At 42.3% G+C, this 27,686-nt stretch overlaps 1 protein-coding gene across 1 annotated transcript in view; it reads right to left on the bottom strand.

Annotated features, from left to right (window-relative positions):
* Cfap61 (cilia and flagella associated protein 61) overlaps positions 1-27,686 on the bottom strand; it is a 266,015-nt gene that overhangs the window by 105,237 nt on the left and 133,092 nt on the right. Inside the window, exon 17 of the mRNA XM_051183146.1 lies at positions 13,981-14,108. Within this exon, the coding sequence (XP_051039103.1) occupies positions 13,981-14,108 (128 nt within the window). The remainder of the gene's footprint in view (positions 1-13,980; positions 14,109-27,686) is intronic.

The raw sequence follows: 27,686 nt of genomic DNA on the forward strand, positions 1-27,686 counted from the left end.
AATAAATCCTAGTTTGACATAGATGTGAGACCAGACTGGCTATTTCACAAGTCAAAGAGGAACACAGATGTAACTCCGTATTAAAGATGTAAACTAATAGTGTTCAATTAATGGTTAAATGTTATAGAGGGGAGGTAAAGGTTGGAGATTATTGTGAATTTCCACAATTAGAAAACAAATGTCTTGAAAGCAAGTCCAAGCAAAGATTTCTTATAAAAGCAAGGGGCAGATTTAAAAAATCTACCAGTTTTTCCTTGAAAAAAAAAAAAAACACTTTTCAGTGGTGTGTGTGTGTGTGTGTGTGTGTGTGTGTGTGTGTGTGTGTGTGTGCGCGCGCGCGCGTGCTTTGTTTGTGTGAGATTTTTTGATACATCTCAAGACACTTGTTTCATTTTGCTCAGCTAGTAAAACTACCAGTGGTTGCATCCATAGCCACGGAGCTGTCAATAATGGCCAATTCTGACCTTCAGGAGAGACCAAAGGAAGAGAGTCAAATAAGAGGATCGAGGGGAGGTCTTAAGCACATGCAGAATAGAGTGGGGGTTTGCGGGGGTGATGCCAAGGCTATAACTTTTCCCTGGCCCTACTCTCTAGTTTTGGGAACAATCTTGCCTCAGTCTGCCTTGGGTGGTGAGTCAGAACTTCCCATTCTCACTGGTCCCTGAAGCAACTGTGATGGAACATGAAGAAGGGAGACAGCAGGCTGTTCTCACAAGCCTACCCTGAACCAGCCATCTTCCAGGAGTGACCTGGGTGTCCTTTGTTGTACCCATGGATCTGTCAGGGAAGGGGCATGATGGCCAAAGTCATGGACTGTGAGGAACATCTGGAGAGGCAGGATGTCAGATGAAATGCTTGTGTACCTATGCTCAAAGGTAACACATGAATCCTGACTGAAAAACAAAAAATCATGTTTGGAAAATGAATGATGAGAATACAATTTGGTGGTTTCAGCAAAACAGATTAAAATGAATTTAATTTAAGGTTTCCTTACATTTTATAAGAAATGATTAACAATGGCTTCATATACAGATGCTTTAAATATATGTTTATATACATTAAATAAATATAAACTATAAGTACCAAGATGACAACAATAAAACAAATGAGAAAAGCTCTGTACACAAGAATTACAAAATATAAAGCACAAATCAATCGGGTTCACATGACCAAAAGCAGAGCATTATGGGACTAGAAGAAGCAGTGACATCACTTGGTATGATGAAGAAAGGTTCATATTTTGGGCAGCAGTGGCCATTAGCAAGGCTTTATTAACACCATATGGGCTGGCTTACACATGCTTGGCAGTTACTTCTTGGGCTCCAATCTTAACTGGTGTATTGGTTCAGCATGTGGCTTTGGGAAATGCTTTCTACTAGGTCCAATTTATATGTAAATACTAGGACCCAGATAATGACTTCAGCTATATAATGTCAATGATGGCATGATAATTAGGCTTGGTAGGCACTAAAGTAATGATGTAAGTTAGAAGTTATATTATTTCCAGAGAATTAGAAAATGTGGTTTGGAAAACAAACCCATAAACTAGTTTACCTACAATGAACAATTATAGGGGGGAAATTGTTCCCTTCTAGATATCTGTCAACTTTGAGGAAATGTCTACATAAATGGTTCCTAAACCCAGCTGCATTGCAGAATTATCTGCAGTCTGTGAAACACATGCATTCCTGGAATCTGCTCCATCTCACTGGGTGCTGGGAGCCCAGAAACTATATTTCTATATAGCTCTCCTCACTCCCACCCAAATGGCTTATCTATGCAGAAGTATAGTCCAGTGCTTATAGAAAGATCACTCAATATTAGCCCTAGGCCTAGGAAGTGATTCACAGTATTTTCACCATCACACATTGTTACAATAAAATAAGGAAATTCAAAGGTTTTTTTTTTTTTAAAGCTAAAATGCCTTGCTATTGGTAATTTTGGACTATTTCTTTGAAAGCAATTATCTGCTAAGGACTATAGTTAGAGATAAGTATGGTCTTCAGAGTCATTTTCTCACTAGATGGTCTTAGTCTGGTCTGGGTTTCACACAGTGCTTCATAGAAGTCCAACCATGCATAGAGAAAAGCCACCTGCTACAGTTTAGATCTCAGATGTCCCCCAGGGGCCACATGTTGAAGGCTTGCCCTCCAACCTGAGGTACTACAAGGAGTGGGTAAAACCTTGAGGAGGTGGGAAGGAAGGTGGGAGGGAGAGAAGGAGGGAAGACAGAATGAAGGGAGGGAGCAGAGAGGGAGGGAGAAGTAGAAGGAAGAAGGATGGCTAGGTCCTAAGGAACATGCTTCTGGGGGTTAGATCATAGCCTCTTTCTCCTCTTCTTTGCTTCCTGGACACTGTGATATGATTGATACCTGTGACACCACGTGATCCCTGCCATGATGTTCTTCTTCACCAAGGCTCAAAGTGATAAAGCCAAGAGACCACGGACTCAAACCTCTAAAACTGTAAGCTAAAATAAACCTGTTTTCTTTTTCAGATTTTTCTCAAGTGTTTTGTCATAGTGATGGGACTATGATGAGCTCTCCACCTGCCACTTCTCCTGAGGGGCTCCCATGCCTGTGTTTGCAGACCCAGGTCTTTCTGGGCCTCTCCTTCAAAGTTTATCCAATGGCAAGTGATAACAGGGCCCAGTCTGACAGCTCCTTATTCTCCCCAGAGCACTTATATGTAGTTCTTCCTGTATTAGGATAAGGGACTCAACAGGCACTGGCCAGTCCTTCTGGGCTGCATCAGCCCTACAGAGTGCTAACTCTTTCACAGACAACCTGAGAAAGCTGTTCTAGAACTGAGTGACTTTTAGATTCCCCTGCAGACAGACTTGATAGGAAATAATGAAGATGTTGGGCAGGAGATCACAACTTTGACTTCTGACACAAAGGAGAAATAAAGAACTGTATTTGTCAATACATAGTTTTTGAATCTTAGTAAAAATTTCTGGTGACCTTGTAAAGGGGGACAGCTCTAGAAGATTCTAGATCGCAGGGGTGGCACAAAATCCTCTTTGCTGAACCCTTGCTTTTCTGCTGCTATTGTCTGTGCTCATATGCTTTGAAATGGGCAACCAGAAGAATATTGATGAGACATAGGCAAGCAGCTAAAGAAGCTAAGGAACATGGAGTGGGTAGTCTAGTTGATGATTTAGGGTCTGTCCATAGCCTCTTGACCCACCTGGTCATCTGCAAATGGTTCACCAGCTACCAGAACTCCCCTGTCTTTGTCTGCCAAAGAGCATCCTCTAAACATGGCAACTAAAAGAAGATTGTGGAAGAACAGTTAAGGGTACCAATCATCTATTAGGACAAAGGTGGGTGGATACTAGGGCACCCTCATCCCACAGGGGACCATTTTTAGCTGTCTCTCTCCAGGGGCCTTAACAGGATGGGGGCCTTAGCTATCCAGCTACTCAGTAGCTGACTGACAGCAATGCTTGGCAGGGGATGCTTCCCTCTCTCTCTTGTTCAAGTGCCATCTTATATCTAGTGACTTAAAAAACACACATTAACAACCTATTAAAATGATGATAAGCTATCCCCTGCCCTCAAAACAGGAATAAAATTGACTAAAATCTATTGTGTGGGGAGCTAGTTCTAAGAGTAGGTATCAAGAGACAGGAAATGCTTCTGAAAGGAGAAGGAATAATAACTTTGGCAAGTGAAGATGCTTCATTTAATACTAACTACATCTAAATATTAGAATTGGATTAGGAAGCCTGGTTATGATCTGTGGACCAGGTGTCCCAGATCATTCTTTCCTGGTGGCTCAATGTCTAGTCATTCTGCTGGAGGCTGGTAGGGGGAGCTCGGGAGGCTGAGCCTCTGTGCTTGGCATGATCTCCCCATTGGTAGCTCCTCCCAAGCCCAGCCACCAAACTGGTCTTGGTGCGGGTCCCTGGTGACCCCTTTGTGGTTCCAACACTACAACAGGGCAAGATGTGACCTGCCCCACCATCTGTCTCCAGTGGCTGCTTACTCCCCAGGATCCAGGAAGGTGATATGAACATGCCATCATCCTTGTCATCATGCCCTGGTGTGAACAAAGCAAGGGGGAGGGGGAGTACACACCCTTCAGATCCTGTGACAGAGAACGAGTCACAATCAGCTTGCTCATGGGGGTTGGCTCTGAGATCAGCAAGCAAGCACTGACTGTAATTAGTCACCTAATTAGTGACAGGCCACACTGAAGGTTTCAGATGTCCTCAGACAAACATAAAGACAAAGAGTGTAATTAAGCCGCTGGCCGTGGGCTGGTTGCTGCCAGTGCCCACAGCTGGGCCGGATGCTGAGTGGAACTGTGGGCCCTGATAACAGGGTAATGGTCACTTGGAGGCAAAGCTATGAAACTTCCTAGTTCTATTCTATTCTTTACCCCAGTTTGCTCAACCAGATGAGGGATCCACGTCTACTAGGCTCAGGAGTCTGAAGCTCTGACCATTGATAAGGTTTTTTTTTGTTGTTGTTGTTTCTGTTTTGTTGTTGTTGTTGCTTGTTTGCTTTGGGAAAGTGTCTCACTTTGGAGCCCTGACTGGCCTGGAACTCAGAGATCTGCCTACTTCTGCCTCCAGAGTGCTGGGATTAAAGGTGTGCACCACCATGGTTGGCTTGGTCATTTTTGAGCAAACTTTTCTCAGTATTAGTTCCAGAAGGGACAGTTTGGGCTTTATGATGCCTACCAGGGTCTCATTTGAGTCACAGTATAGAAAGCACCCTGGGGACGTCTCTCAGAGCTGTTTCCAGTCAATGTTATCCCATGGATCGTTTCTACATTTTCCTAGTGCCATTTTAGGCTCCTCGAGAGATTGATTTTACCTTGGAATTGACTTAGGAAGCTTTGAGATTAATAGACAAACAGGAATTGTGCAACACAATTCATATCATAAGACACAGAAGTATAGAGAAAGCCATAACAGAAAAAATAGTAACTACTTCAGCGAGTTTAAGCCCAAAAGATAGTGAAAAAGACATTCTTCTGAATGATAGTGGAGCAAATGCATTGAACTGGGATTCTGTGGGCCTAGTTTGAGGTTGCCACATCTAATAAGTTTATAGGTGACACCCATGCCACCGGCCCACAGACCAGGCTGTGGACAAGAAGAACAGAAAAACAAGACAAGTGTAAAAAGCTAGCTCCAGTCTCTGCATGCTTCATTGGCAGAACATTTTCATGGTCCTTTGTAAAAATGATTTTAGAAAATCCAACATATTCAAAGTATTGCATATAAGGAGTTCAACTGGACTACCACAGGATGGGCAATAAAAGTATATTTACCAAGCAAATAGAAAATGCAAATAAGCCAGAGTAACTTGATGATTTGGATGATTCATAAAATAGGCTTCCAATCACGGTTATTCACAAGAGACAATGAGAGTCACTATATATAATAGGTTTGTGAAAAAGAACTCTGGTTTCAGACCTGACTGTTAAATCATGTGACTAGGCTCAAACACATCTTCATTAATTGGAATAGGAATCATTGTAATCAATACTTTTTTTGCTAATAAGAAATAAGGTGGTTTTTATTGTTGCTGTTTAGTCTTATAGTGTAAAAATCTATGATTCAGGATTTGAGGAACTCCTCAAGCATTTTCTGCTTCCCACTGGCTGTGAAAACATTTTCCCATGCAAAAAGCTTCAGGAAGTGGTGGTTGGTGGAAGACCAGGTAAATATGGTGGATTAGGCAAGACTTGGTAGCCCAACACATTCACCATGTACTGACCATGTGGAGAAAAATTGGACCCACTCTGTTGACCAATGCTGGCTGCAGGCAATGCAGTTTTCAGAGCATGTCATTGATTTGCTGAGCACACTTCGTGGATGTAACAGTTTCAATGGCACCGGAAGGCTGCAGTGGATCAGAAGGGAAGTAGACACCAAATAGTGTCCAATGCCATCGTTTGCTTCACTCTTGGCTTTAAGAATGGCCTTGGAGCTTCCACTTGGTTCAAACACTGAACTGAGCCAGTTGTTATATACAATCCAGTTCTGGCTAAAAGTCACAATCCAACTGAAAAATAGTTCACTATTGTCCTATAGAATAAGACAAGTTGACAGTTCAAAATGACAGTTTGGAAAAAAACCTGCAGTCAGCTTACGAGACAGGCACTTAGTGAGTTTTCCCCACTCTTCCAACTTGCTTCAAATGCCAGCCAGACATTGCACGGCATTATATATATATATATATATATATATATATATATATATATATTTTTTTTTTTTTTTTTTTTTTTTTTTTTGGGCAATTTCTCAGGTAGTGATAAGAGAAACAGCTTCGATAACTGCGCTCAACTGGCCACAGTCAACTTCCAATGGCAGCCACCATGCCCCTCATGTCCCTTTGCAGCTCCTCCGGAACCACGGCACTGCATGGTATAAGTCCCTGGGCCAAATGAGTTGTCTCTGTTGCTTTAAGGCCCATTTTGCACTCAAGAAAGAAAACAGTTCAAAATTGCTTTTGGTTTAACATCATCTTCATAGTATAAAATAAATATGAGACAAATAGAATTTATTATTGGCAAAAAAAAATAAAGTGAGAAAAGCTCATGAGAGTGACAACCACAATTACTTAAGAATGCATTCCAATACCAAATGACAAATTTCAATAATGCAAAAACTGTAACCACTTTCATACCAGCCTCATATTAACAAAAGAGAGCAATCCAAGAAGACACAACAAAGATGTAGAAATTCTCAATACTTGCAAGTCAAATTCAAAAATATACTAAGAAGATATATACCATGACCAAGTTAGTTTCATTCCAGAGTTACAAATATAGTTCAGCACACACAAATAAATAAAATATGGCAGCACATAAATACTCTTAAAGACATAAACCACACAGTCACTATCAATAGATGCATCAAGGACCTTTGGCCCAGTTCACCATTGTTCCATGATAAGATCCCTAGAGAAACTAGGAATAGAAGGAATGTACCTCAGCATAGCGAAAGCTGTATATAACAAACCTATAACTAACATTTGTCTGAATAAAAAAAGAAATGAAAGCCTTTAATCTAAAATCAGAACATGACACACTTTTCTACTCTTACCCAATATAGTGCATGGCAATAGATATGGATCTATCTATGGTCTTCTACACACCAGCATCCAGTTATGACAGCACTATTTGTTGAAGATGCTTTCTTACTCAGTCTTAAAGTGGAGTGAAAATATGTCATTTACAGGATAAAAAGATGGAACAGAGATGTTCATGGTAAGCAAAATATAAGCCAAACTCAAGAAAGGCAAACACGTTTTCTTTCATATGTAGACTATATATGTGTGTGTGTGTGTGTGTGTGTGTGTTTGTGTGTGTGTGTGTATGTATATATACTTATTTATAAACACATGCATGCATACATGGAATGAAGGTAGGAGAGTTATGAGGTGGGAAAAAGGGATTCAAGCAGGGAGGGGGAAGAGAGAGAAGTAATGGAAGATAAGAAAGATAAATGTGGCTCTGTGGCACAATGGATAGCTTCTAGTGAAGAGAGATAAAATATTGCTTTCCTACATGAGAAATCTAGATTTAGCTACATATATGTGCACATAAAGGTGAAATGAAAGCCAAAAGCAGACATCGGGAGAGAAAAAGGCAACTAGTCAAAAGTGAAAAAGTGGGTAGGCAGTGTGGGTCCGGTATGAGGAAGAAAGACTGATACAAGTATATGAAAATATCATAATGGAAGCCGTTATTTTATATCCTGACTAAAACATTAATAAAAATAAATAACAGATAAAACTCTGTGCCCCTCCCCCACTCCCACTGGAGATAATCATCCCGTGTATTTCAGGCCTGAACTATGTAGCCCTAGCTAGCCTGAAACTCCTGACAATCCTCCTGCCGCAGCCTGAGTGCTATGATTACAAGCTGACACACATGTACTGGTTTCTTGGTGAGGCAATGCCTCCTGCTCCCTCAGGAGGCTCCTGGGATTCAACAAGGCACTCTTTTTCTGGAACTACTGTTGTTCTGATGACTGACACGCACCTTTTAATCTGAGAAGAAGGAGTTCATCCTAGCCTTGCCTAGGGTTGATCAAGTTCCTTGCCTAGAGTGGCAGAACCTGAGGGTCCCACGATGTGACCATCCATCAATACAGATGAGGACAGGGTGGCTCTCGGGGCCACATGCTTCAGCAATGATTGGTAGTACAGGTAGGCTAACTACCAATGATATTCTTTCTCCATTTCTCAGTGTTTGAAGTTCTAAAATGTCTTGCTAAGAGCAGTACTGACAAGAGTGTAAATAAAACATCCAGGTATCCCAAACCAAAAGCTTTCTGTCTCAAAGAGCCAGCCAGTGACTGTTCCACTATCCCATCAGAACTGCAGCTTCAGAATAACACAAGACCATTATCTATACATCCTGAGCATTGTGAAATAATCCATAACTCCAAGTAATATGTCTTCAGTCCTGTTCTTCCCCAATTAGTCTTGCACACCACAATCAATCTTCTATAGAAGCAGCCAGCATTGTAGTCCTTTATGTTCCCCACTCCAACTAGACTCTTTTGTTAGGTCAACTGTTGCCTTTTACAGGGGCCTGAGCTTTGGTAGAGCAGAGGATAGAAGATAGCTGGGTAGACGAAGCCATCCCTAGACCTTCCTTGGCTTCCGTCCCAGCTATTTCCTGGCAGTGCCCTTAGGACTCAGATCTGGAAGACTTGGGGGAGGAAACAAATTACCTGCACCTGCCTTTACCCTGCATGGCCTCACACTCCCTCCCTCAGAGGGCTCCTGGTAACTGCTAAAAGAGCTGAGAGCAAAGCTTCCAGCTCCTCCACCCAATACTGGCCTATGCCTCTAGGGAGGCACTTGCCACATATCATCTGGTATTGATGACTCTAGAGGCCATGTTATACGAAGGATGCCGGGCTGAGTTGAGGCCAAACAATCAGACATGAGGCTATGTCCCCATGGATACATGGATGGACTGCAGCTAAGGTTCAGCAGAACTTTAGAAAAAAAAAAAAAAAAAAAAAAAAAAGGAAGGAAGGAAGAAAGAAAAAAACCAACCAACCAACCAAACAAACAGAATCTTCAAACAGGAGTGGTGGCATATGCCTCCAATCCCAGCAAGTTGGAAGATGGATGAAAGACTGTCACAAGTGTGAGGCCAAGCTGGGGAACACCCATTAAATTATTTTTAAAGCTCTAACCTCCTAATCTCCTGAACGCTCCCATGGCCTGGAATGTACTGGATGCTGACTCTGAGGAAACCACGTCAGCTATCTCACTGCACCCAAGCACTGGTGAGGATGGCTGTACCAAGGGCAGAGGAAGTGCCCACCGACTGCCTAGAAAGGAATTGATGTGTACGTCACCATTTCTTACACGGAAAAAATGTGAGAGCAAAGAGTGTCTGTTATATCATGAGACAGCAGGACTGCCAGACCTGGAAGAAGAGACGCCTGTGCTGCTCTTCGTGTGGACTTCCCAGAAGAGCACATGGTAAGTCTATGAATGCAGCTCAAAAGCCCAGGCAAAGTCCACCCCTGCCCCAATCTTGCTTCTAAAATGTGGGTTTAATCCTCATGGGTAGGTAGCGTTTGGTGAGATGTCTTCAATTTCATTGCAGGCCAAACTGTATAAATTTAGTTCAAGAGGAAACTAAACCAGTAAAGTGAAATATGCAGTAAGTTACTATGGTGATTGCTAATTTAAAATAATTAGAGAAAATAATGAGAAAACTATTTCCTCTCTCAAGGATTAGCGATCTGTAAGCTGATACCAGTCTCCTTCCAGTGAACATAATCTCTGTAATGAAGATGGAGAATTGTGGATGCTTTAAAAGGGTGGCTCTGATTGGGGAATTTAATCAACCCAGCACTTACACCACGACTTATATTTGTTCTTATTGAATCTAAGTCGATTCCATAAAAGGAAAATTACATGTGTATATCTTAATGTAATCATTCTATGCAGAACATTATAAATATTACAGCCAAATTAAGATTTAAGACCTGTTGATAATCATTTCTTGATTTCCCCAATTTCAAAATCCCAGCCCACTCATTCATCACTCAGATATGGGCTGAATAAGGCTTGTGGCTCAGAGTGTTAAGAGCAGGGACCAAGCAGGAGAGTCAAACACCCCAGCTGTAGTGCAGCATCCACAGGGAAGTAAATGTTCAGTTTTCCTCGAGACTTCCTTCCTGCCATGAAATACTAAGTGACCAAGAGGCTTGAAACATTTTAACTCCGTTGTGAACTTCAGTAACAATGCACAATGTGCTCTGGTTAACTGAGGTTAAGTTCTGAAGCATCAAAACAAGCTATCTGGAAAGTTAAACAATAGACTGGCTCTTTCCTTTTTAGGGTTAATGTGCCAACAGATGAGCAAATCACTCACTGGTGTTGGCTTATCTTCCTGATCGTCAGGCATGAGCATTTGTTGGGGCATGGCAGTGGTGGCGTCATCAGCTAACTTCCCTGAAACCCCACACATCCTTTGGGGCTGCTAACTGTTAGCTTTAAGAGGAGTTACAGTGAGTTGGATTTTCCTGTCTCCCTCTGGCCTTAGAGCATCCACAACTATAAACAATAGCTAGAGTTTTTCATGTGACCACAAACAAATGGTCTAGGGGGAAAAAGGTCTCTTTCCATTCAGATCTCTGTGGCTTTTAAACTCGGGTTCTTTACAAATATCTGATAGACCTGGGTAGTGTGGTACACACTGCTGACCCCAGCACTTGGGAGGAAGATGCAGGAAAGGCTGGTTTGCTTGGTAGAATTCCAGGCCAGCCAGGACTACACAGTGAGACTTTGTCTAAAGACAAACAAATAAAATAAGAACAATGATTTCTCTGGTACTTGTGCCAGTTGGCAGAAATAAATCCCATTTTATCATGTTGTAGGGCTCAGACCATGATGGGATTCTATTGCCGTGAAGAGACACCATGGCAATTCATAAAATAAAGCATTGACTTGGGGCTTGCTTAAAGTTTCAGAGATTTAGTCAATTATCATCATGGTGGGGAACATGGAAGCATGTGGGCAGATATGGTAGCTGAGAGGTCTACATCTGGATCTTCAGGCAGCAAGAAGAGAGAGACTCTGGGACTGGTTGAGCTTTTGAAACCCCAAACCCCACCCTCAGTGACAAACTTCCTCTAACAAGGCCACACCTCCTAATCCCTCTCAAGTATCATCACTCCCTAATGACCAAGGATTCAATTACTTGAGCCTATGGGGACAACTCCTATTCAAATCACCATACCTTCCATACCTTGAACGGTAAACTATTGTTAAAAACCCATGCTGGTGGGGATGTGGAGTAGGGGAACACTCATCCATTGCTGTTGGGAGTGCAAACTTGTGCAGCCAGTATAGAATCCCTGTGGCAGTTCCTCAGAGAGATGGGAATCAATAAACCTCAAGATCCAGCTATACCACATTTGAGCATCTATCCAAAGTGTGCCTCATCCTACTACTGAGACACTCACTCAACCATGTCCATCGCTGCTTCTTCCCACAGCAGATGGGAACAAGTATGGAGCCCCACAGCCAGATAATATGCAGAGAGTGAGAGATCTTGGCATACTCAGCCCTAAAAGGGATGTCTCCATCAAATTCCTCCCCTCAGGCCTCAGGAAACTGCAGAAGGGAATAGGGAAAAAGTCCATCTAATCTCAACAGAACTGACATACAGGTCCTTGGAGCATATATTATGGCTTCCAGTTTTTTGTTTTCATGGGATTCCTGTGAGGTAGGTGTGTGTGTGTGTGTGTGTGTGTGTGTGTGTGTGTGTGTGTGTGTGTATACATGCATCTATACATTTTTCTTGTGCTTTTTATTTGGCTCTTTTTCTTGTTTGTTTTGTCCTGTTAAGTTTTGCTTATGTCTTATTTTATTATTGTTGTTTAGATGTCTGCCTGTTGCCTAATGAGAGATGGAAAGGTTTTGATTTGGATGGAAAGGGAGGAGGAAAGGATCTCAGAGGAGTTGTGGGAGGGGCTATAATCAGAATATATTGTATGAAAAAGTTCTACTTTCAACCAAAGAAAATCAGAACAAACAACCTAGCCAACCAAACAAAACCCTAGATACCTTTCTAAGAGTAAATGAGGAAGAGTTAGTAGGCACAGTGGCGCTGTTGGTTTCTCTCTTTGGAGATTCAGTGAGCAGGAAGATAGGGAGAGATTGGGGAAACTGGGAGTCCTTAGGAACTGCCCATGTGGAAATGGGCTCTAAAGGGTAGCGACTGAGAGAACAGAATGGGAAGCCACACAAACCTGCCTTTCCCCAAGGGTTGTGCCCTAATGTCTGGCATGAGGCTGGAAGATAAGTTCTGATTGCTATGCCATTTCTAAATACCTATCTTTGATGCATAATCAAAACTAGCTCCCAGGACTGGGGTGCCTGCTGCCCAAGGCTGATGATCTGAGTTTAGGTACCTGGGACCCACATGATAGACAGAGAGAACCAACTCCATGAAGTTCTCCTGTGACCTCAACCCATGTAAAAGTGTGTTGCATTTGTTTCTGCTGCACTTGTTTAATAATGCAAAGATGTGTTACATTTGTTTTATGCTGCATTTATTTAATGATGTAAATGTAAAGATGTGTTGCTTTGCCCACCTAAGGTACCTGACTGGTCTAATAAAAAGCTGAACATCCAATAGCTAATCAGTAGAGGGATAGGCAGGCCTGGCGGGCAGAGATAATAAAGTAGAAAGAGGAATCTAGGCTCAAGACATGAAAGAATGAGAAGAGAATGAGGTACTTGAGTAAGAAGGGAGATGCCCAGGGTCAGCCAGCCAGGCAGCTTTCAGCCAGCTAGACCCGGAACAGGGCATACAGAATGAAAGAAAAATGCAGGTGAAGAGAAACCGGTTAATTTAAGTGATAAGAGCTAGTGGACCAAACATAAAATAAGGCCGAGCATTCATAACTAATGATAAATCTCCGTGACATGATTTGGGAACTGGTTGGTGGCCCAAAAGAAAGCCTGCTACACACACATATTTTGGCATGCTCCAGCTTTTACATAAACAATAAATAAATGTAATACATATTTGTTGGGTATGGTGGTGCACACCTTTAGTACCAGCACTTGAGAGACAGAGGCAGGCAGACCTATATGAGTATGAGGCCAGCAAGATCTACCCGAGGGCAGACAAACTATGAGTATATGATGTACCAGTTACATTATAGAATCTCAGATTCACACCTCAACCCATTTTGGAGCTTTCTATTCTGCCTGCCTGATGTGGGCTTTAGGAATCTAAATCCTGACCAAAGACTTGATGTGATTCTCATGATGGCCTTGGTAACATAAACACATGTATAAGACGACCAGCAGAGGCTTTTGGGAAGGGGTTGTAGGTACTGATTTTATATATTGTAGGCCTCACCTCACAATCTTTGCTGAGATACTCAACTTTGTAGATGAAGCACAACAACACTTGCAAAGAAGACATGAAAGTGAATATAGCTGTGATCCAATGAGTTTACTGGCAAATAATTTGTCCTACTCTGTCCCTCATCTAGAATGTTCCACCGATTCATGAATCCCGCACAGCTATGTAATGGGTTGGCAAACAAAGCACTGTTTTCTCAAGTGGGGAGAGAGTCCCCCATGTTTGAACCATCACAAGGCTTTGGGAAATCAAGCCCAGTAATGGCCTGCAATGGCCACAGAAAAGTGGACATGTAGGTGTTTTTAGGAAATGAACTTGGTGCTGAGGGAATGGCTGAGTGGCACAGAGTACTTGCTGCTCTTCCAGAGGACCCAGGTTCAGTTCTCAGCATTGACATCTGGTGAGTCACAACCAACTCTACCTCCAGTTCTAGGGAACCAGATGCCTTCTGGTCTCCATGGGAACCTGCATGCATGTGGTCCACATAAACTCACACAGGCACACACAAACACATAACTTAAAAACACATACAAGGTACAAGAAAAAATTGATCTCTTGAAAATAAATGGATAAATGACTAAATAGAACGAGAGAACTCACCAAAACACCAATGTCTCTAGGAATGAAATGCCAACACTGGATGCACCAACCACAACGATTCTGGCATTGACAGTGACCTTTGGTTCTAACGTCAGTTTTCTGTTTGTATGGTTTAAGGCATAACTTAACTGCAGGAAAACAAAGAGAAAGAAAAGAAAGAAAAAACTTGATGAAAATGTACTTGAATCAGAGCCCCAGATGAGCAATTAAGCTACTACTAAGTCAACCCTTTGCAGAAAATCAAACCCAATAATGGCTGTGCAATGGCCACAGAAAAGTGGACAGTAGGAGTTTTTAGGAAATAAACTTGGTGCTGAGGGAATGGCTGAGTGGCACAGAGCACTTGCTGCTCTTCCAGAGGACCTGGGTTCAGTTCTCAGCATCGACATCTGGTGAGTCACAACCAACTCTACCTCCAGTTCCAGGGTGCCAGATGCCTTCTGGCCTCCACAGGAACCTGCATGCATGTAGTCCACTTAACTCACACAGGTGCACATGCATGCATGCCCACACACACACTAAAAACAAATAAATAAATATTTTTAAATGTAACAATATAGCAATTTGCTTAATGTCCGGGTGTTTCTGTCTTATGGCAATTATTTCATTAAGACCCACAGCAATTATTTCATTAAGACCCACAGCTCTTAGTGATCATAGATGGCAAGGTAAACAATTCTTAAGACAGCCAAGCTATTCCCTGGGAACTGTACTTTCCTGTCTTTCCTTATGTCCAAAATTTTGAATGAAATTAAATTACATTACCCGAAGCCAAGGATTTTATTCACCTCTGTCTTTCACATCATTTAACACAGTCAGCAGATCCTTGACCATATTTGTTGAATGATAAGCATTCGCTGGATGACAAAAATTCGTTGGATGCTAAGTACTGTTCAGTCTCTCGGAGCCTCAGTATCAGACTCTAAGAAGCACAGACCATAGCTATGGTACCATGAAAACTCATGTCCGCAAAAGTGATCCTGATTAAGTTGCTTGGTTGATTTATCCTGAAAAGGCTGGATGATAACAAACAAAGGCCTTACAGAGAAAGAGTGTGTGTCTGGTAGATGGAGATGTCATTTTTGAAAGAAAAGTCACTGGTTCTATTTTGAATTTGACACACACTTTTATTGGGTGATTTGGTGATACTCTGTGTCCAGAGGATTATAATTGTCACAGACTTTGCATTAGAAATAGTGGAGGCCAGAGTCAGTAGAATGACCATGTCAATATTAAATCAGCTGTAACTTATTCTCTGGATCAGAACGCTCACAGCCTAGCAGATGAAATCCACTTTTCATTTTCTCAAAATCTTGCTCCCTTAAGAGTTGGAAGTCCAGTAAGCTGATGGGAGAGTGCTACTTTAAACTGTGATCCTATTCACCCTTCAGTGCCTTGGGTACCCATGTCCACAAGCTTTGCCATTCACTGTAGCATGAATAATAATTGGTCTTAAAAATAAAAACTCAGAGACAGATATTGGGCTTGAAGCTGAAGATCAGGAAAGCAAAGCAGCCCAGCCACTAGAGAGTTCTTACCTCTACCAAGACTAAGACCAAAGAGGGACTGTCCTGTCCTCAGAGTGACTGCAGACTGCAATGCTCTCCACCAAACTTCAGACTGCCCTGCACTAAGCTCCTGCATTATATTCCTCTTTAATGCTGGGATTAAAAGCACGTCATCCCAAGTGCTGGGATCAAAGGTGTGAGCTCTGTTTTCCTTTAGATTGACTCACTCTGACATAGCCCAGGGTGGCCTTGAACTCACAGAGATCCATCTGCCTCTGTCTCCAGAGTTCTGGGATTAAAGGTGTAGCCACCACTGCCTGACCTTTATGGCTAACTAGTAGCTTAGATGTGTGGCTAACTAGTGGCTTTGCCCTGCATAATTGACCTTCAGGGAAGGTTTATTTGTTAGGTCATAAATAAAATATCACCACAATTCACCAAGTAACATCCAAGATGGGGATAACCCCTCTGTGAAGTTCTAGACACCCTAGCAATATGCAGGAAGAAAAAAAAAAAATACTTAAAGGGATTTTAAACAAAGTTGGAAGCATCTAGACCCTCCATAATTAATACTGTTAAATCTCTTAGCATGTTTTGTTCCCTGCCCCTACCTTCGAATTGCCAGCATGGATTCTGGAAGAGACGGGGGCCCACATCCATCTGAAGAAGGGAACTAAGGGACGAATCATAAAACCTTAACCCCAGCTCTACAATTGGCCCAGCATGAACATGTGACCTGGGTTAGCCCAATCAGAGTGAAGCCCATGCCTTCCTGCTTCCTAAACAGCACAAGATGCAGATAGGAAGCCTGAAATGGCAAAGTCATCATAAAGGACAGCATCCCGGGTTGGGACTCCAAAAGAACCACAGAGAACTACAAGAGAAATTACGTTCTCCAACTTCCCAAAGCCCATATTTACCTTTGGATTCTTCAGTAACATAAGCAGTGAGTATCAGCCACACATTATCACTATAGTGCTTAGTAACAAACCATTCCAAAATACACTAGCTTAAAACTGTTGCTTATTCTCACTCATAAAACTATGGGTTGGCAAGTGAGTTGATCTAGATCGGATTCAGCTACAGCTGTCTCCATCATGTAGTTTCCTGATCAGCTTTGTCTGTCTGTCCATCCGAGACAAGCAGACTCTGGAGTCCACTTAGCCAGTCCTGGCTTTTGTGGTTCAGAGTAGGAAAGGTTGGAAATATGAAAGTTATTATAACAGCATCTCACTGCAGGTCCAATTAACAGACTTAAAACACAAGTATCTTAACAGAGCCAAGCTTCCTCCCATTAGCAGGTAGGCTCAGATACTCTCTTCCACTGTGGGAAGTGTAAACGATCGCTGAACTATGGGCAGTAATGAAATTCCCTGGTAGAGAATTAGACATCATTCATGAAACAGCTCCAGTATCGCAGATACAAAGGCAGGCAGAATGGCTTTTGTTTCCTGCACAATAGCGGTAACACCAACAGCTGCCAGGCCTCAGAAATCACCTTTCTAACCACTAAATATGCAGAGTGGCTTTAGGGTGTCAAGAGTTAGAAATTAGTAACAGGTAGGGACAGTGTCTCAGAAGAGTAAGCATGAATCGAAATGGTCCAACTTTGTCCCCGGGTTTTGACTAAAAACATACCCACTGTCAGACAGGATGACCTCTCTTGAATAATGGAGAAAGCCATCTTTTCTAAATTAGTAGATGGAGTTATAAATGCCTCAAGATTTTTTTTCTGCCTCCCTCAGTGACAAACACAGGCCACTGCTTCTGCTTTTAGAGAGCTTGTTTTTCCTATAAGCACAAAGCAGGCTGCTGTTTGGAATCTTTCCTTTATGTTTCTTCAAACTTTTATGTTTGCATGGGAAAGAAAACAAGTATGGCCAGGCAAGGCAGTGCACAGCTATTAGCTAGTACACAGGAGGCTAGGACAAAAGGACCATGAGTTCCAGGCCAGTCTGGGCTACACAGCAAGACCCTTTCTCAAAAGAACCAAATGAAACAGACAGGGAAGGCCCTCTGAGCCATGCCAGCTGGTGTTTTTTTCCACCCAGAGCATCTACCAGAAAAACGCCTCATGAGTAGGAGGTCCTACTGGGGCTAGATTATCTTAACGATACATTTCAAGTGAAAGTCATGTGTTGATACTTGTTTTACTTATTATTTGACTATATTTTAATAGTCTCATGGAGCCCAGACTGGCTTCAAATTCACTATGTAGACAGACAAGGATGATCTTGAACTTCTGACTCTCCTGTCTTCGTGTCCTAAGCTTTGGGATTAGATGTATGTGCCAACATAGCCATTTTTATGTAATACTCAAGATAATTCAAGTCTCTGTGTGTGTGTCAAGCAAGCACTCTAGCAACTCAGCTACATCCCAACCCTTTGACTCATATTTCAAGCACAGAAATTAACTGTACCTTATAATCAAAGTATTTCCAGGATAAACAGAGGGGCTGTGAGCTTGTTGTGTATATAACAAAGTGATGGTATCGATGGAAAGTCAGATTCTTCTCTCTACATCATCTTGGGATGTCTCTGACTCTGTTTTTCTAATGGTGCTGAGCTAGAATCTTAGACAAAAGGCTGATTCCCGCTATTGGCATGACCACGTACTCCAGCAGGAAGGACTAACCAGAGGCCATGTTATATACATTAGACTTTTAAAGTTAAATGCTCTTTAAACTTGACATTGACTTTGGTAATGACTTTAAAACATACACTTTAAATCCTACCCATAAAATCGGAAAAGAAGTGACAATATGGGAGACCCAGTGGAGATATCCCTGAGCTGAACTTGGAGGCTCTGGAGGGCAAGGAAACACACAGTCCAGGTAAGGTGGGACCTGAGAAGGGCTGATAAGAAATTGGAAAGAGTTTTCATTCCCTATGAGTGTCTACATGGAAGACTGGCATGAGCATAAGTCACCAGAAAGAATTTTTGATTAATTTGTTTTTCATTACATGGTGTGTGTACGCGTGTGTGTGTGTACGCGTGTGTGTGTGTGTGTGTGTGTGTGTGTGTGTGTGTGTGTGTGTTGGAGGCAAGGATAAGATGGCAATCTCAGGTTCGCTTCCTTGCTTCCACCCACTGTGTGAGATTTTGGGTTTTGTTTTGTTTGAGACAAGTTCTCTCATAGGCTAGACTACTTGGCAGTGAACCTCAGATCCACCAGTGTCTGCCTCCCCAGCACTGGGATTGTAACCTCATAACAGCGTGCCCCGTGCTTGCAAAGGCCAAAGAGGGCACCATACCCCCTAGAACCGGCGTTCCCATTTGCTGAGAACCACCACATGTGTGATAGGAATTGTACGCGGGCCCTCTGCAAGAGTGAACTGTGCTCTATAAACTGCTGAGCCTAGTGATTGGCTTTTTAAAGGTAGGGTCTGAAGACGGTGCACACAAGGGGAGCACTCTACCAACTAAGTTAGCTCCCTAGCCTTCATGAGCCCCTTTTAAAGGAGTGTTGACATAATTGTTCAGAACTGTTTTGATTAGCTCTTTTTCTAGCCACCAATATGACTAAACAAATAACCTAGGCATGTTTAGATACATTTAGTCTTAATTATTTTTATGATAGGATGATACTGGTGTGCGCTCTTGGCTGAGTTTGTGCTGTAACCTACCAAGAGGCACTGGATAAACGATTCTGAGATTTACACATTTATTACCTGTTCTATGTAGATGATGAAATTTTACCTGATTATACAGACCTAAATTCTGTTGTTCTATTTAAGTTAGTTTCTTTATTGTACTTACACTGAGTGGTAACAATGAGAAAATATTACTGAAAAACTATTTTAAAAATAGATCTAGGGCTCTGTGAGTCAAAGGACTTTATGTGAAAGCCTGACACCCTCCACCGGGTTTGTTCTGCAGAACCCACAAAAAAGATGGAAGGGGGGATCTGACTTCACAGAGTGGTAGCACACATGCACCCACCACACATTAATAACAAATACAACTATTTTTAAAAATAGATCCAAAATCTAAAGTTACTACCCTTATAAATAAGCTAGTAAACTAGAAAGCAGCTAAAATAACTATAAACGGCACCACATAATAAATACAAAGTGGCAATGTCTTGGATTCTATCCTTTCTAAGGGCATTTCTTTTGGAAGTTATGATCAACTTCTGGAATAGACTAGGTCCATCAGTGTATTGTGGGTGAGACTTTTTATTGTCCCTTTCATTTCCTTTCTTTTCCTTCCTTCCTTCCTTTCCTTCTTTCTTCCTTTTTTAGTTCTGGCCCTGGTTGAGGTTCTGTGCCTTTTCTCCTTAGTTTGTTTGGGTGTAAAATGGAAATAATAATTACACTCAGCCCTGCTTCCTCAGCAGGCAGACATGTGGACTTATTAAAGAAAGTCTTCCAGTACTTGGCACTTTCCAGGCAAAAATGTTATACAAGGTAAAATTGCACATCTTCTCTCCACGATGCCATATGAAAGGCAAATCTCCGAAAAACACATTTTAAAAGGGCAAAACAATAAGCTCAATTTTCAGCTCATCCCCATATGTAAACAGCTTTTTGCTACAGAGAGCTTCCAAGACTTCAAAGGGAACTCAGCCTACTCACAAGATGGAGGATGCAGAGTCTAGCCCATTAGGAGTAAAATTTCTGAAACCCTTAATAAGCCTGCTTTTGCTTTATACATGCAATTTTCCCCTCCTGTGCTTCCCAATGTGCTGCTCTGTCTTTGAGAAATCCTCTGCTTTCACAAATTGAATAAAACAAATGATGACAGATTGACAGTGCTGAAAATGTCAGTGCAAGTTTCAAAGTTCAAAGTTCACAAGTGGGACCTCTTTAGGGCAAGGTATTAGAGTCTTTACCAAATAAATTAAAGGTGGTTTGTGTGGGCCACTTAGAAGCAATCAACTGAAGTGCCTTCCATGGTCACAACAGGCAGTTTCACAAAGTCGCTCCTGTAAAATTATTCTTAAAAATTCAAAGGCCTATATGAATTCAAACGCCTTAGTCTGCTAGAGCTTAGGAAATCTGTGGAGACAATGTTGTGATTTTGAGCCTTATTTGATAAGGCAAGAACAGTTCTGCAGCATGGAGATTTCCTTTAAAAAAAATGCAAACGGTTCTTTTAATGTCTTTTGAGGACAACAGAGACTTGGGGGATACTCTCAGGCTTCCTAATTGACACTAGAAGAGTATATGTGAACCCAGTATGTGGGCCAAGAATGGACCTCAGTCACTGCAAGGTTTGCTCATGGTCGTTTCCCCACCCCTGTACCAGGTACATCAAAGTGCCCACTGGATGTCTGACTAACACAACACAGGGGAGGGAGAACTTATGCTGACTCAGGATGCAGAACACATGGCCCGTCATGGCAGAAAACACATGGCACGGCATTGCAAGCAACTCACTTCTGTGGCAACAGGAGCTTGAGGCAGCTGGTTATACCATAGAGAAAGCTTGAGCTAGAAGCTGGTCAAGCTAGAACCCACGAAGCTCACCCTGCATACATCCTCCAGCTCTGTCCCACTTCCTAAGTGGCTCCACAACTCTCCCAAGTGTTCAAACCCAAGAGACTATGCAAGAACCTTTCACATTCAATCCGCAACACTCATTAAATATTCACTAAGGAAACCCAGCACTGGGTTTTTGTTTTGTTTTGTTTTTGCCTCTACAAAATACTAGTCACATTACCCAGAATGCTTTCTCATTTAAGGAACTGTCAAACCTCCATTTCCTTTACTGTCTTCACATTATTCCAGCAAAAAAAAAAAAAAAAAAAAATCGATGGATTTTTGTGCTATTCTCATGAACAGTAATCATCCTTGTTGACGAAAGATTCTTGTACCTGTTACAATTATGCTACAGATCACATAGTGTACGAACCTAACTGCAAACAGCTGTTGCACAAAATAAATAAATAAATAAATAAAATAAAATAAAATAAAATAAAAAGAACCAGAGACTGATATTGGGGTTCAAACTTCAAGCTAAAGATAAAAAAAAAAGCAAAGGAGCTAGCCTCTAATCCTTACCTCTACCTCAGGTTGAAGAGGCTGACCCACGAGCTCTCCTCAGTGTAGCTGGAGAATGAATGCCTGATACTGAGACCTTGCTCATGTCTTATATACCTCTCTTGAGTCCTGGAATTAAAGGCTTGAGCTCTAATTCTCTTTTAGACAGATTCACTCTAATGTATCCCTGGGTGGCCTTGAACTCAGAGAGATCCATCTGTTTTTATCTCCTGAATACTGGGATTAAAGGTGTGGGCCACTACCTATTGACCTCTATAGCCTGTGGCTGACTTTGCTTTCTGAATCCTTAGGCAAGCATCAATAAATCATAAATAATATATCACCACAACAGCCTAGAGAGGGTGGAAGATGATTTATCACTTATGCAGAGTGGAAAGGATGCAGCCCAGGGCTCTGTGAAGGCAGAACCACAAACTGATCAGAGATACTAGTTTGTATCTGTACATCTTACTCTCTTACAGACTTCTATCTGTAAGTATGGTCCAGGTAGATGTCGGAGCCCCAGACATTGTGTTCTCTTCCCAATCAGCACCATTACCTTGTATATGGTTGCCATAGTATTACTGGGTGGGGATATGGGGTAGGGTGCAGCTAGGCAACTGCAGTCTTTGCTAAAGTCCCATTAGCTTCTCTCATGCGTTACTTTCAGCTCCCATTACAGCTCCATCTGTACCAGCCCTTCTTGCAGCCATATTTCCTATGTGCTCATTATCACTGTTTTTGCAGACTTGACCTGTAAACCAGTCTTTCTTTTAGGCTTCCCCATTATTTGTTTTTCAAAATATTTTTCTTAGTGTACAAAATAAGGGGACATGACATTTTAATATGTGTGTACCATTGCTTAGACTCACTCTCCCATCACCCTCTCTCGTTTCCCCTTCCTGCTGATCCCCATCCTTCTCCCCCCTGAAAGTCCCTCTCTGTTTCATGTCATATGTGTGTATATAAAAATAAATATAAATCTAGGTTCCCTGTATGAGAGAGAATGTGATAGCCATCTTTCTTTTTGCCCTTCTTTCATTATCCTCTCTGGTTTTGCCCTCCCTTTAGACCCCTTCCTCTCCACACAGTCTGTTCTCCATGTTCTCATCCTATTTATGTAGACATCACATACATATCTAGATTCCACATGGAAAACACGAGATAGTGGGGTCTGTTACGTTTTGTTTAACATGAAGATCTCCAGTTCCATTCTTTTTCATGTAAATGACAATTGAATTCTTCCTTGCATCTGCGTTAAGCCTCGTGTGTTTATATACCACGTTTTCTTTATCCATTCCACCTGTGGACGAGCATCTAGGCCAGCTCCATACTGGGACTGTTGAGAATAGTGTACAGTAAACATGGCTGTGTAAGTGTCTCTATAGCATGCTGACATAGAGTTCTTCGGATATATGCCCAGGATTGCCTCGCTGGATCATATGGTAGTTCTATTTTTAGATTTTTGAGGCACCTTTGTATTGATTTCCACAGTGGCCTAACCCAGTCTACACTCTCATCAGCAGCGACTAAGGACCCTCCTTTCTCTGTACTCCCATTAGCATTTGCTTTAATCTTCACGACAGCCACTCTGACTGGCCTGAGGAAGTTTCACAGAAGTTTGATTTTGCATTCCTCTGCTGGCTAAGGCTACTGAACATTTTTTTTACATATTTTTTATTGGCCAGTTCTGTGTCTGCTTTGAAGAACCGCTTGCTCTATTCCTTTGCTCTTTTATTGATCGGACGATTTGCCGCCATTTTATATCAGAAAACTATGCTTTGTAAGTTGATGGAGTGGCTGTGGTTGTTTCATCAGTTCTAGTTGGCATTTCTGAGATCAGCCCTGCCGTCAGTCTCACCATGACGATCACAGTGGAACAGGGAGCCTTGGTGGCGTGGTAGTGTCTGTTCAAGGGTGATTTCACAGTTACCACTTCACAAGGGGAGGTGTGTGCTGGGTATGCAGTATCTTGAGCTTAGCTGCTTCTGGTAATGTCTTCTAAAAGATTATAGCATGATTTGGCATTGAAATAAACAATTACTGTGTTCCCATAAGGTCAGAGACCAAGCAGTGGGATACAAATTAGCTATCAATGAAACAAATACTGCTTACTGGAGGAATGGCTGGCATTCCACATTTTCTTGCAGTGCAACTCCTGGGTGTGTTTTTAGGAGCAAGATAAGAGATGATACTCAAAAGTAGATGAAGCCATGCTATACTTTGTTACTGAGACTCAGAATATTCTCCCTATAACCCTGAAAACAATGCACTTTAGAGATAACATAGTTTCCCTTCTAGGAAGAGATGAGAGGAATTTCAAGCCATGGCTTGTATGATTGATACATGTGCTATTTTCTGGACTTGTATTCAGACGTTGTGTCATAGTTTAATTGGCCACATTTGTTGTTCTGCAGGGTACATGAAATAAAGTTGATAACGTCTTGGATTTGATATGGTTAGGGGATAATTCACTTTTAAAAATTAAATAGTATCCTGAAGAAGTAACTCATATAGCTGTCAAAAACGTGACAGGTTTTGTACAATACACAAACACTTGCAAAAGAGACTTGATGTTGGCTCCTAGACACTGCTCAAAACCATTAACCCCCCAATGTACAGAATATTAGTATCTGCATCAAGACAATGCTGGGCAGCTCTGGGTTTTCCTTCTCCTGCCGCACAGTGTCAATGGTGTAGCACTGTCCTTTGAGCCTCCACAACACTCCCATTGAAGCCTGTCTGGGGATCATTTGATGCTGGGAACTCTTGATCTTACCATCACTGATGCCAACCACAAACTGAGGAAATTACTTTCCTGGAATGAGCACACTGTGAAAGGCAGCAATGAGTGAAAATGTCTTACAAAACCAAGTATTGGATTTGCATCATCCTAAAAGTACAACCTATGGCTTTACTGCTATATTCCATACATATCTCAACTTTTTAATAAAACATTATAATTAGAACATTTTACACTCACCCCCTCTGTGCAATCATGTGTGTGTGTGTATGTGTGTGTGTGTGTGTGTGTGTGTGTGTGTGTGTAAGTGCACACCTGCCACAGCACATATGTAGAGGTTAGAGGACAATTTGTAGTCAGTTCTACCTCAAGGGTCCTGGGGATTTAATTCAGGCTGTCAGGGTCATCCACAAGTGTCTTTACCTGCTGAGCCATCTTGCCTGTTCCAGGTACATCTCTTAAAACACAAAACCTTGCTGATTTAGCATGGCTACGTAATCATTCTCAAATCTATATGCCTATAAAGCAACTACTCATATTAGTATTTCAAATGAGAATGCAGCCCCAGATGTTAGAAATAACTTCAAAGATGACTGAAGGCATTCTTCCTATTAAACTATGCTCTTCCAAAATGATGCCATTCACATATGGGTATCTAAAAGTAAAAACTGTGCCTCCATATAAAGCTCATTAAAATCAGGAATAGGTAACTAGTCTGCCTCTGCAAACCCATCCTTTCACACAGAATGCTTGACTCCAAACGCATGCAATTTCAACCATATCATGAAACTCACTTGCTAGTGAACTCACGTTCAGGTCAGTTCTAACACCCTCTTCTTAGACCCAGCCCCTGGGCCTTCTCCCAGGTATACTTAGTTGCTAACAAAAAGTCAAGTTTGTCACCTGGCTTCTGACTGACCATCAGTAAGCTGGAGATCCCCAGGACCCTTTCTCGTGGTTCAGAGAACTTAAGAGAAACAGTTCATTAAGCAGGTCACGAGTTTACAAAAAAAAAAAAAAAAAAAAAAAAAAAAAAAGATAGAACTCAGACAAGGCTAGAGGCTAGATACACTGAACACATGAGGTTTCCATGTCCAGATTTGTTACATTCCCCCATATCTCCATATGGAGGTGCTCCAAAACTCTTGGCTTTGGATTTCTATGGCTGCTTAAACCATTGGCTGTTGGTGACTGACATCACCCAACAACCCTTCGTGTTTCCCAGGTGGTTCAGAAATTAGTCTTTTCAAAGTTACTACCTTTATAGGGATGGAGGCAAAATCCTGTCATCTGGATGGGAGTTGGCTATCCTCTCTCAACTGATTTTTCAGAAGGTTGGAACTTATAAGCAAGCAACCTAAGTCTCAGTTTGATCATTTGAAATTTTAACATAAGCGACTCCTTTTGGGGCCTGCTTTTGTCATAGCTAGCAACACAGCCATTCTGAAATGGTATGTACCTATGAAGCAATGTGAAAAAAAGAAAAGAAAAACCTCTTCACAGACCTTATCATCAAACTGTTAGAATGAAAGCTTAACCCACTAGCTAACTACAGCACCTGCATATAGTAAGCACTGGCCTAAGAGCTGAGGTGTGACTGAGGCATAGTTTCTGCTGTAAAGGATGAAGACACATGCAGACAAATAAGATGTAGTCTATGTGGGAGGGGCAGTCTATCAGGAAGCTACTGCTGTGTAACGAGTGAACAGAAAATGCACAGGATTTAAGGCACAAGTGTTCTTTAGCTCCTGGATGCAATTCTGGACTCAGCTGGAAAGTCCTGGAGTCAGCTGGTCCAGGATGGCAGAAGAAGTCAGGGAAGGATTCCCAGAGAAAGCGACAGCTGAGCTGGGTTTACAAAACACCAACAGAATATTTGCAGGCAGACAAAGGAGAGCACTCGATGGGTGGAAGGAAAAGCCAGGGCAAGGCTGAACGGTGAAGTGCAGGTCGGTTAGTCTCTGTGCATAGGTTCACAGACGAGGTCTTGCAAGGCAGAATGAGCATGTATAGAAATACAGGAAGCAACCTCAGAAGGAGACTTAAGGAAGGGAGCAGAGGTCAAGGTGGATGGAAGGCCAACTGTGTGTACCTCACCATCTCACACTGGCCAGTATTTGGCAAATCTCTGAAGCCGGAGTGCAACAAAAGCTCTTATTCCTGCAGACAGGAAGCTGTTTAGTGCAAGCTGGGCAAGCGGCCATGCACGGCTGGGTTCATCCCCTGGGAATCAGCTAGGAAAATGACAGCCCTGGAAAACAACTCCTTTCACTGAGAATTTCTGTCGAAGTGGGTGCTGTTTCAGGTATAGTTTTATTTCTAGTCTTGCTTTTCTTTAGCATTTCTTTAGTTTTGCTCTCGGGTATGTTCCAACACACACTCACATGTCCAGTGAGCAAGCTAACACATGTGACTGATTTTAAAGTCTAGTGTGTGCACGCCTCTGTGCACGGTGATCATTTTTTTTTTCAATCAGCCTCATTGTTTCTGTTGACATTCAACTGTATCTCCAATTCTGTCTCCAGAAATCAGAGTCCCTTTTTTCATCTTGGTTCGAACAATGGTTTGGATTCTCTTTCACATGACTTTAACATTCTGCATGCCAAAAGGCTCGCTCGGGCTATTGTACAAGCAATGTACAATGGGTGTTTTTGAAAGACTAGGCTTCTCTGGAAATTCCTCCAGAGTATGCTAAGGCTACACATGAAGTTCAAAGGAATTTAGTCAGAATCAATGGGATTGCCTTGTGGTTCAAGTGAAGGACTTGGAGGGAGGAATAAAACAAACCCACCTTCCTTTTAAATTGAAATGAAAAGAGAGGTTGGCAGGCAGCTAAGCAGAAGCCTCAACAGGAAGGAAGGCAGAATACAATAAATGGGAGTGGCTCTTGGGAACAAAATTGAGAGATACATCTTAACAGAAGGTGCCAGGCTAATTCAGCCATTCAGGGTTTCACATCGGATCAGGAAAAGAGAAGGGTGTAGTGACATAGTCCTTCTGTAGCACTGACCACGCCCATTGGGGGGTGGAGCGATGGGCGGAGGTGACCTGAGGAAGGAGGTCGGAGGGGGCCAGGAAGGCGCTCTCTCTTTCTGGCGTGACTCGGACAGGAGAGGATCGGGTTGAATTTCCTGGTGTTCATCTGTCTAGGTTGTAAGTTATTTCTCCCTGAATAAACATCTATTCGGCCTATTTGTTTATCCTGACCCTTATTTACCGCAATATCTGGTGTCAGAAGTGGGATTTACCTGGGTTTTGCCCCCAGGCGGCAGAAGCCGCCCCCCTCCCCCCACCTTCCCCAACGGGCAGGGTTTAACCAGGTGGACTCACCACAGCTTTGGGACATTTGCCTCTTCCTTACTGCAAAGGAGATCTTTGCCGCTAAAGCAGACCTGAGAAGGCACCGCTTAACATTTTTTGCCCATTTCCGCACGGGACTTTGCATTCGCGCAGAGCCTCTCGGCGGCACC

This window comes from Phodopus roborovskii, unplaced genomic scaffold (assembly GCF_943737965.1).
Source record: "Phodopus roborovskii unplaced genomic scaffold, PHOROB, whole genome shotgun sequence".
In the NCBI taxonomy this organism is placed as follows: Eukaryota; Metazoa; Chordata; class Mammalia; order Rodentia; family Cricetidae; genus Phodopus; species Phodopus roborovskii.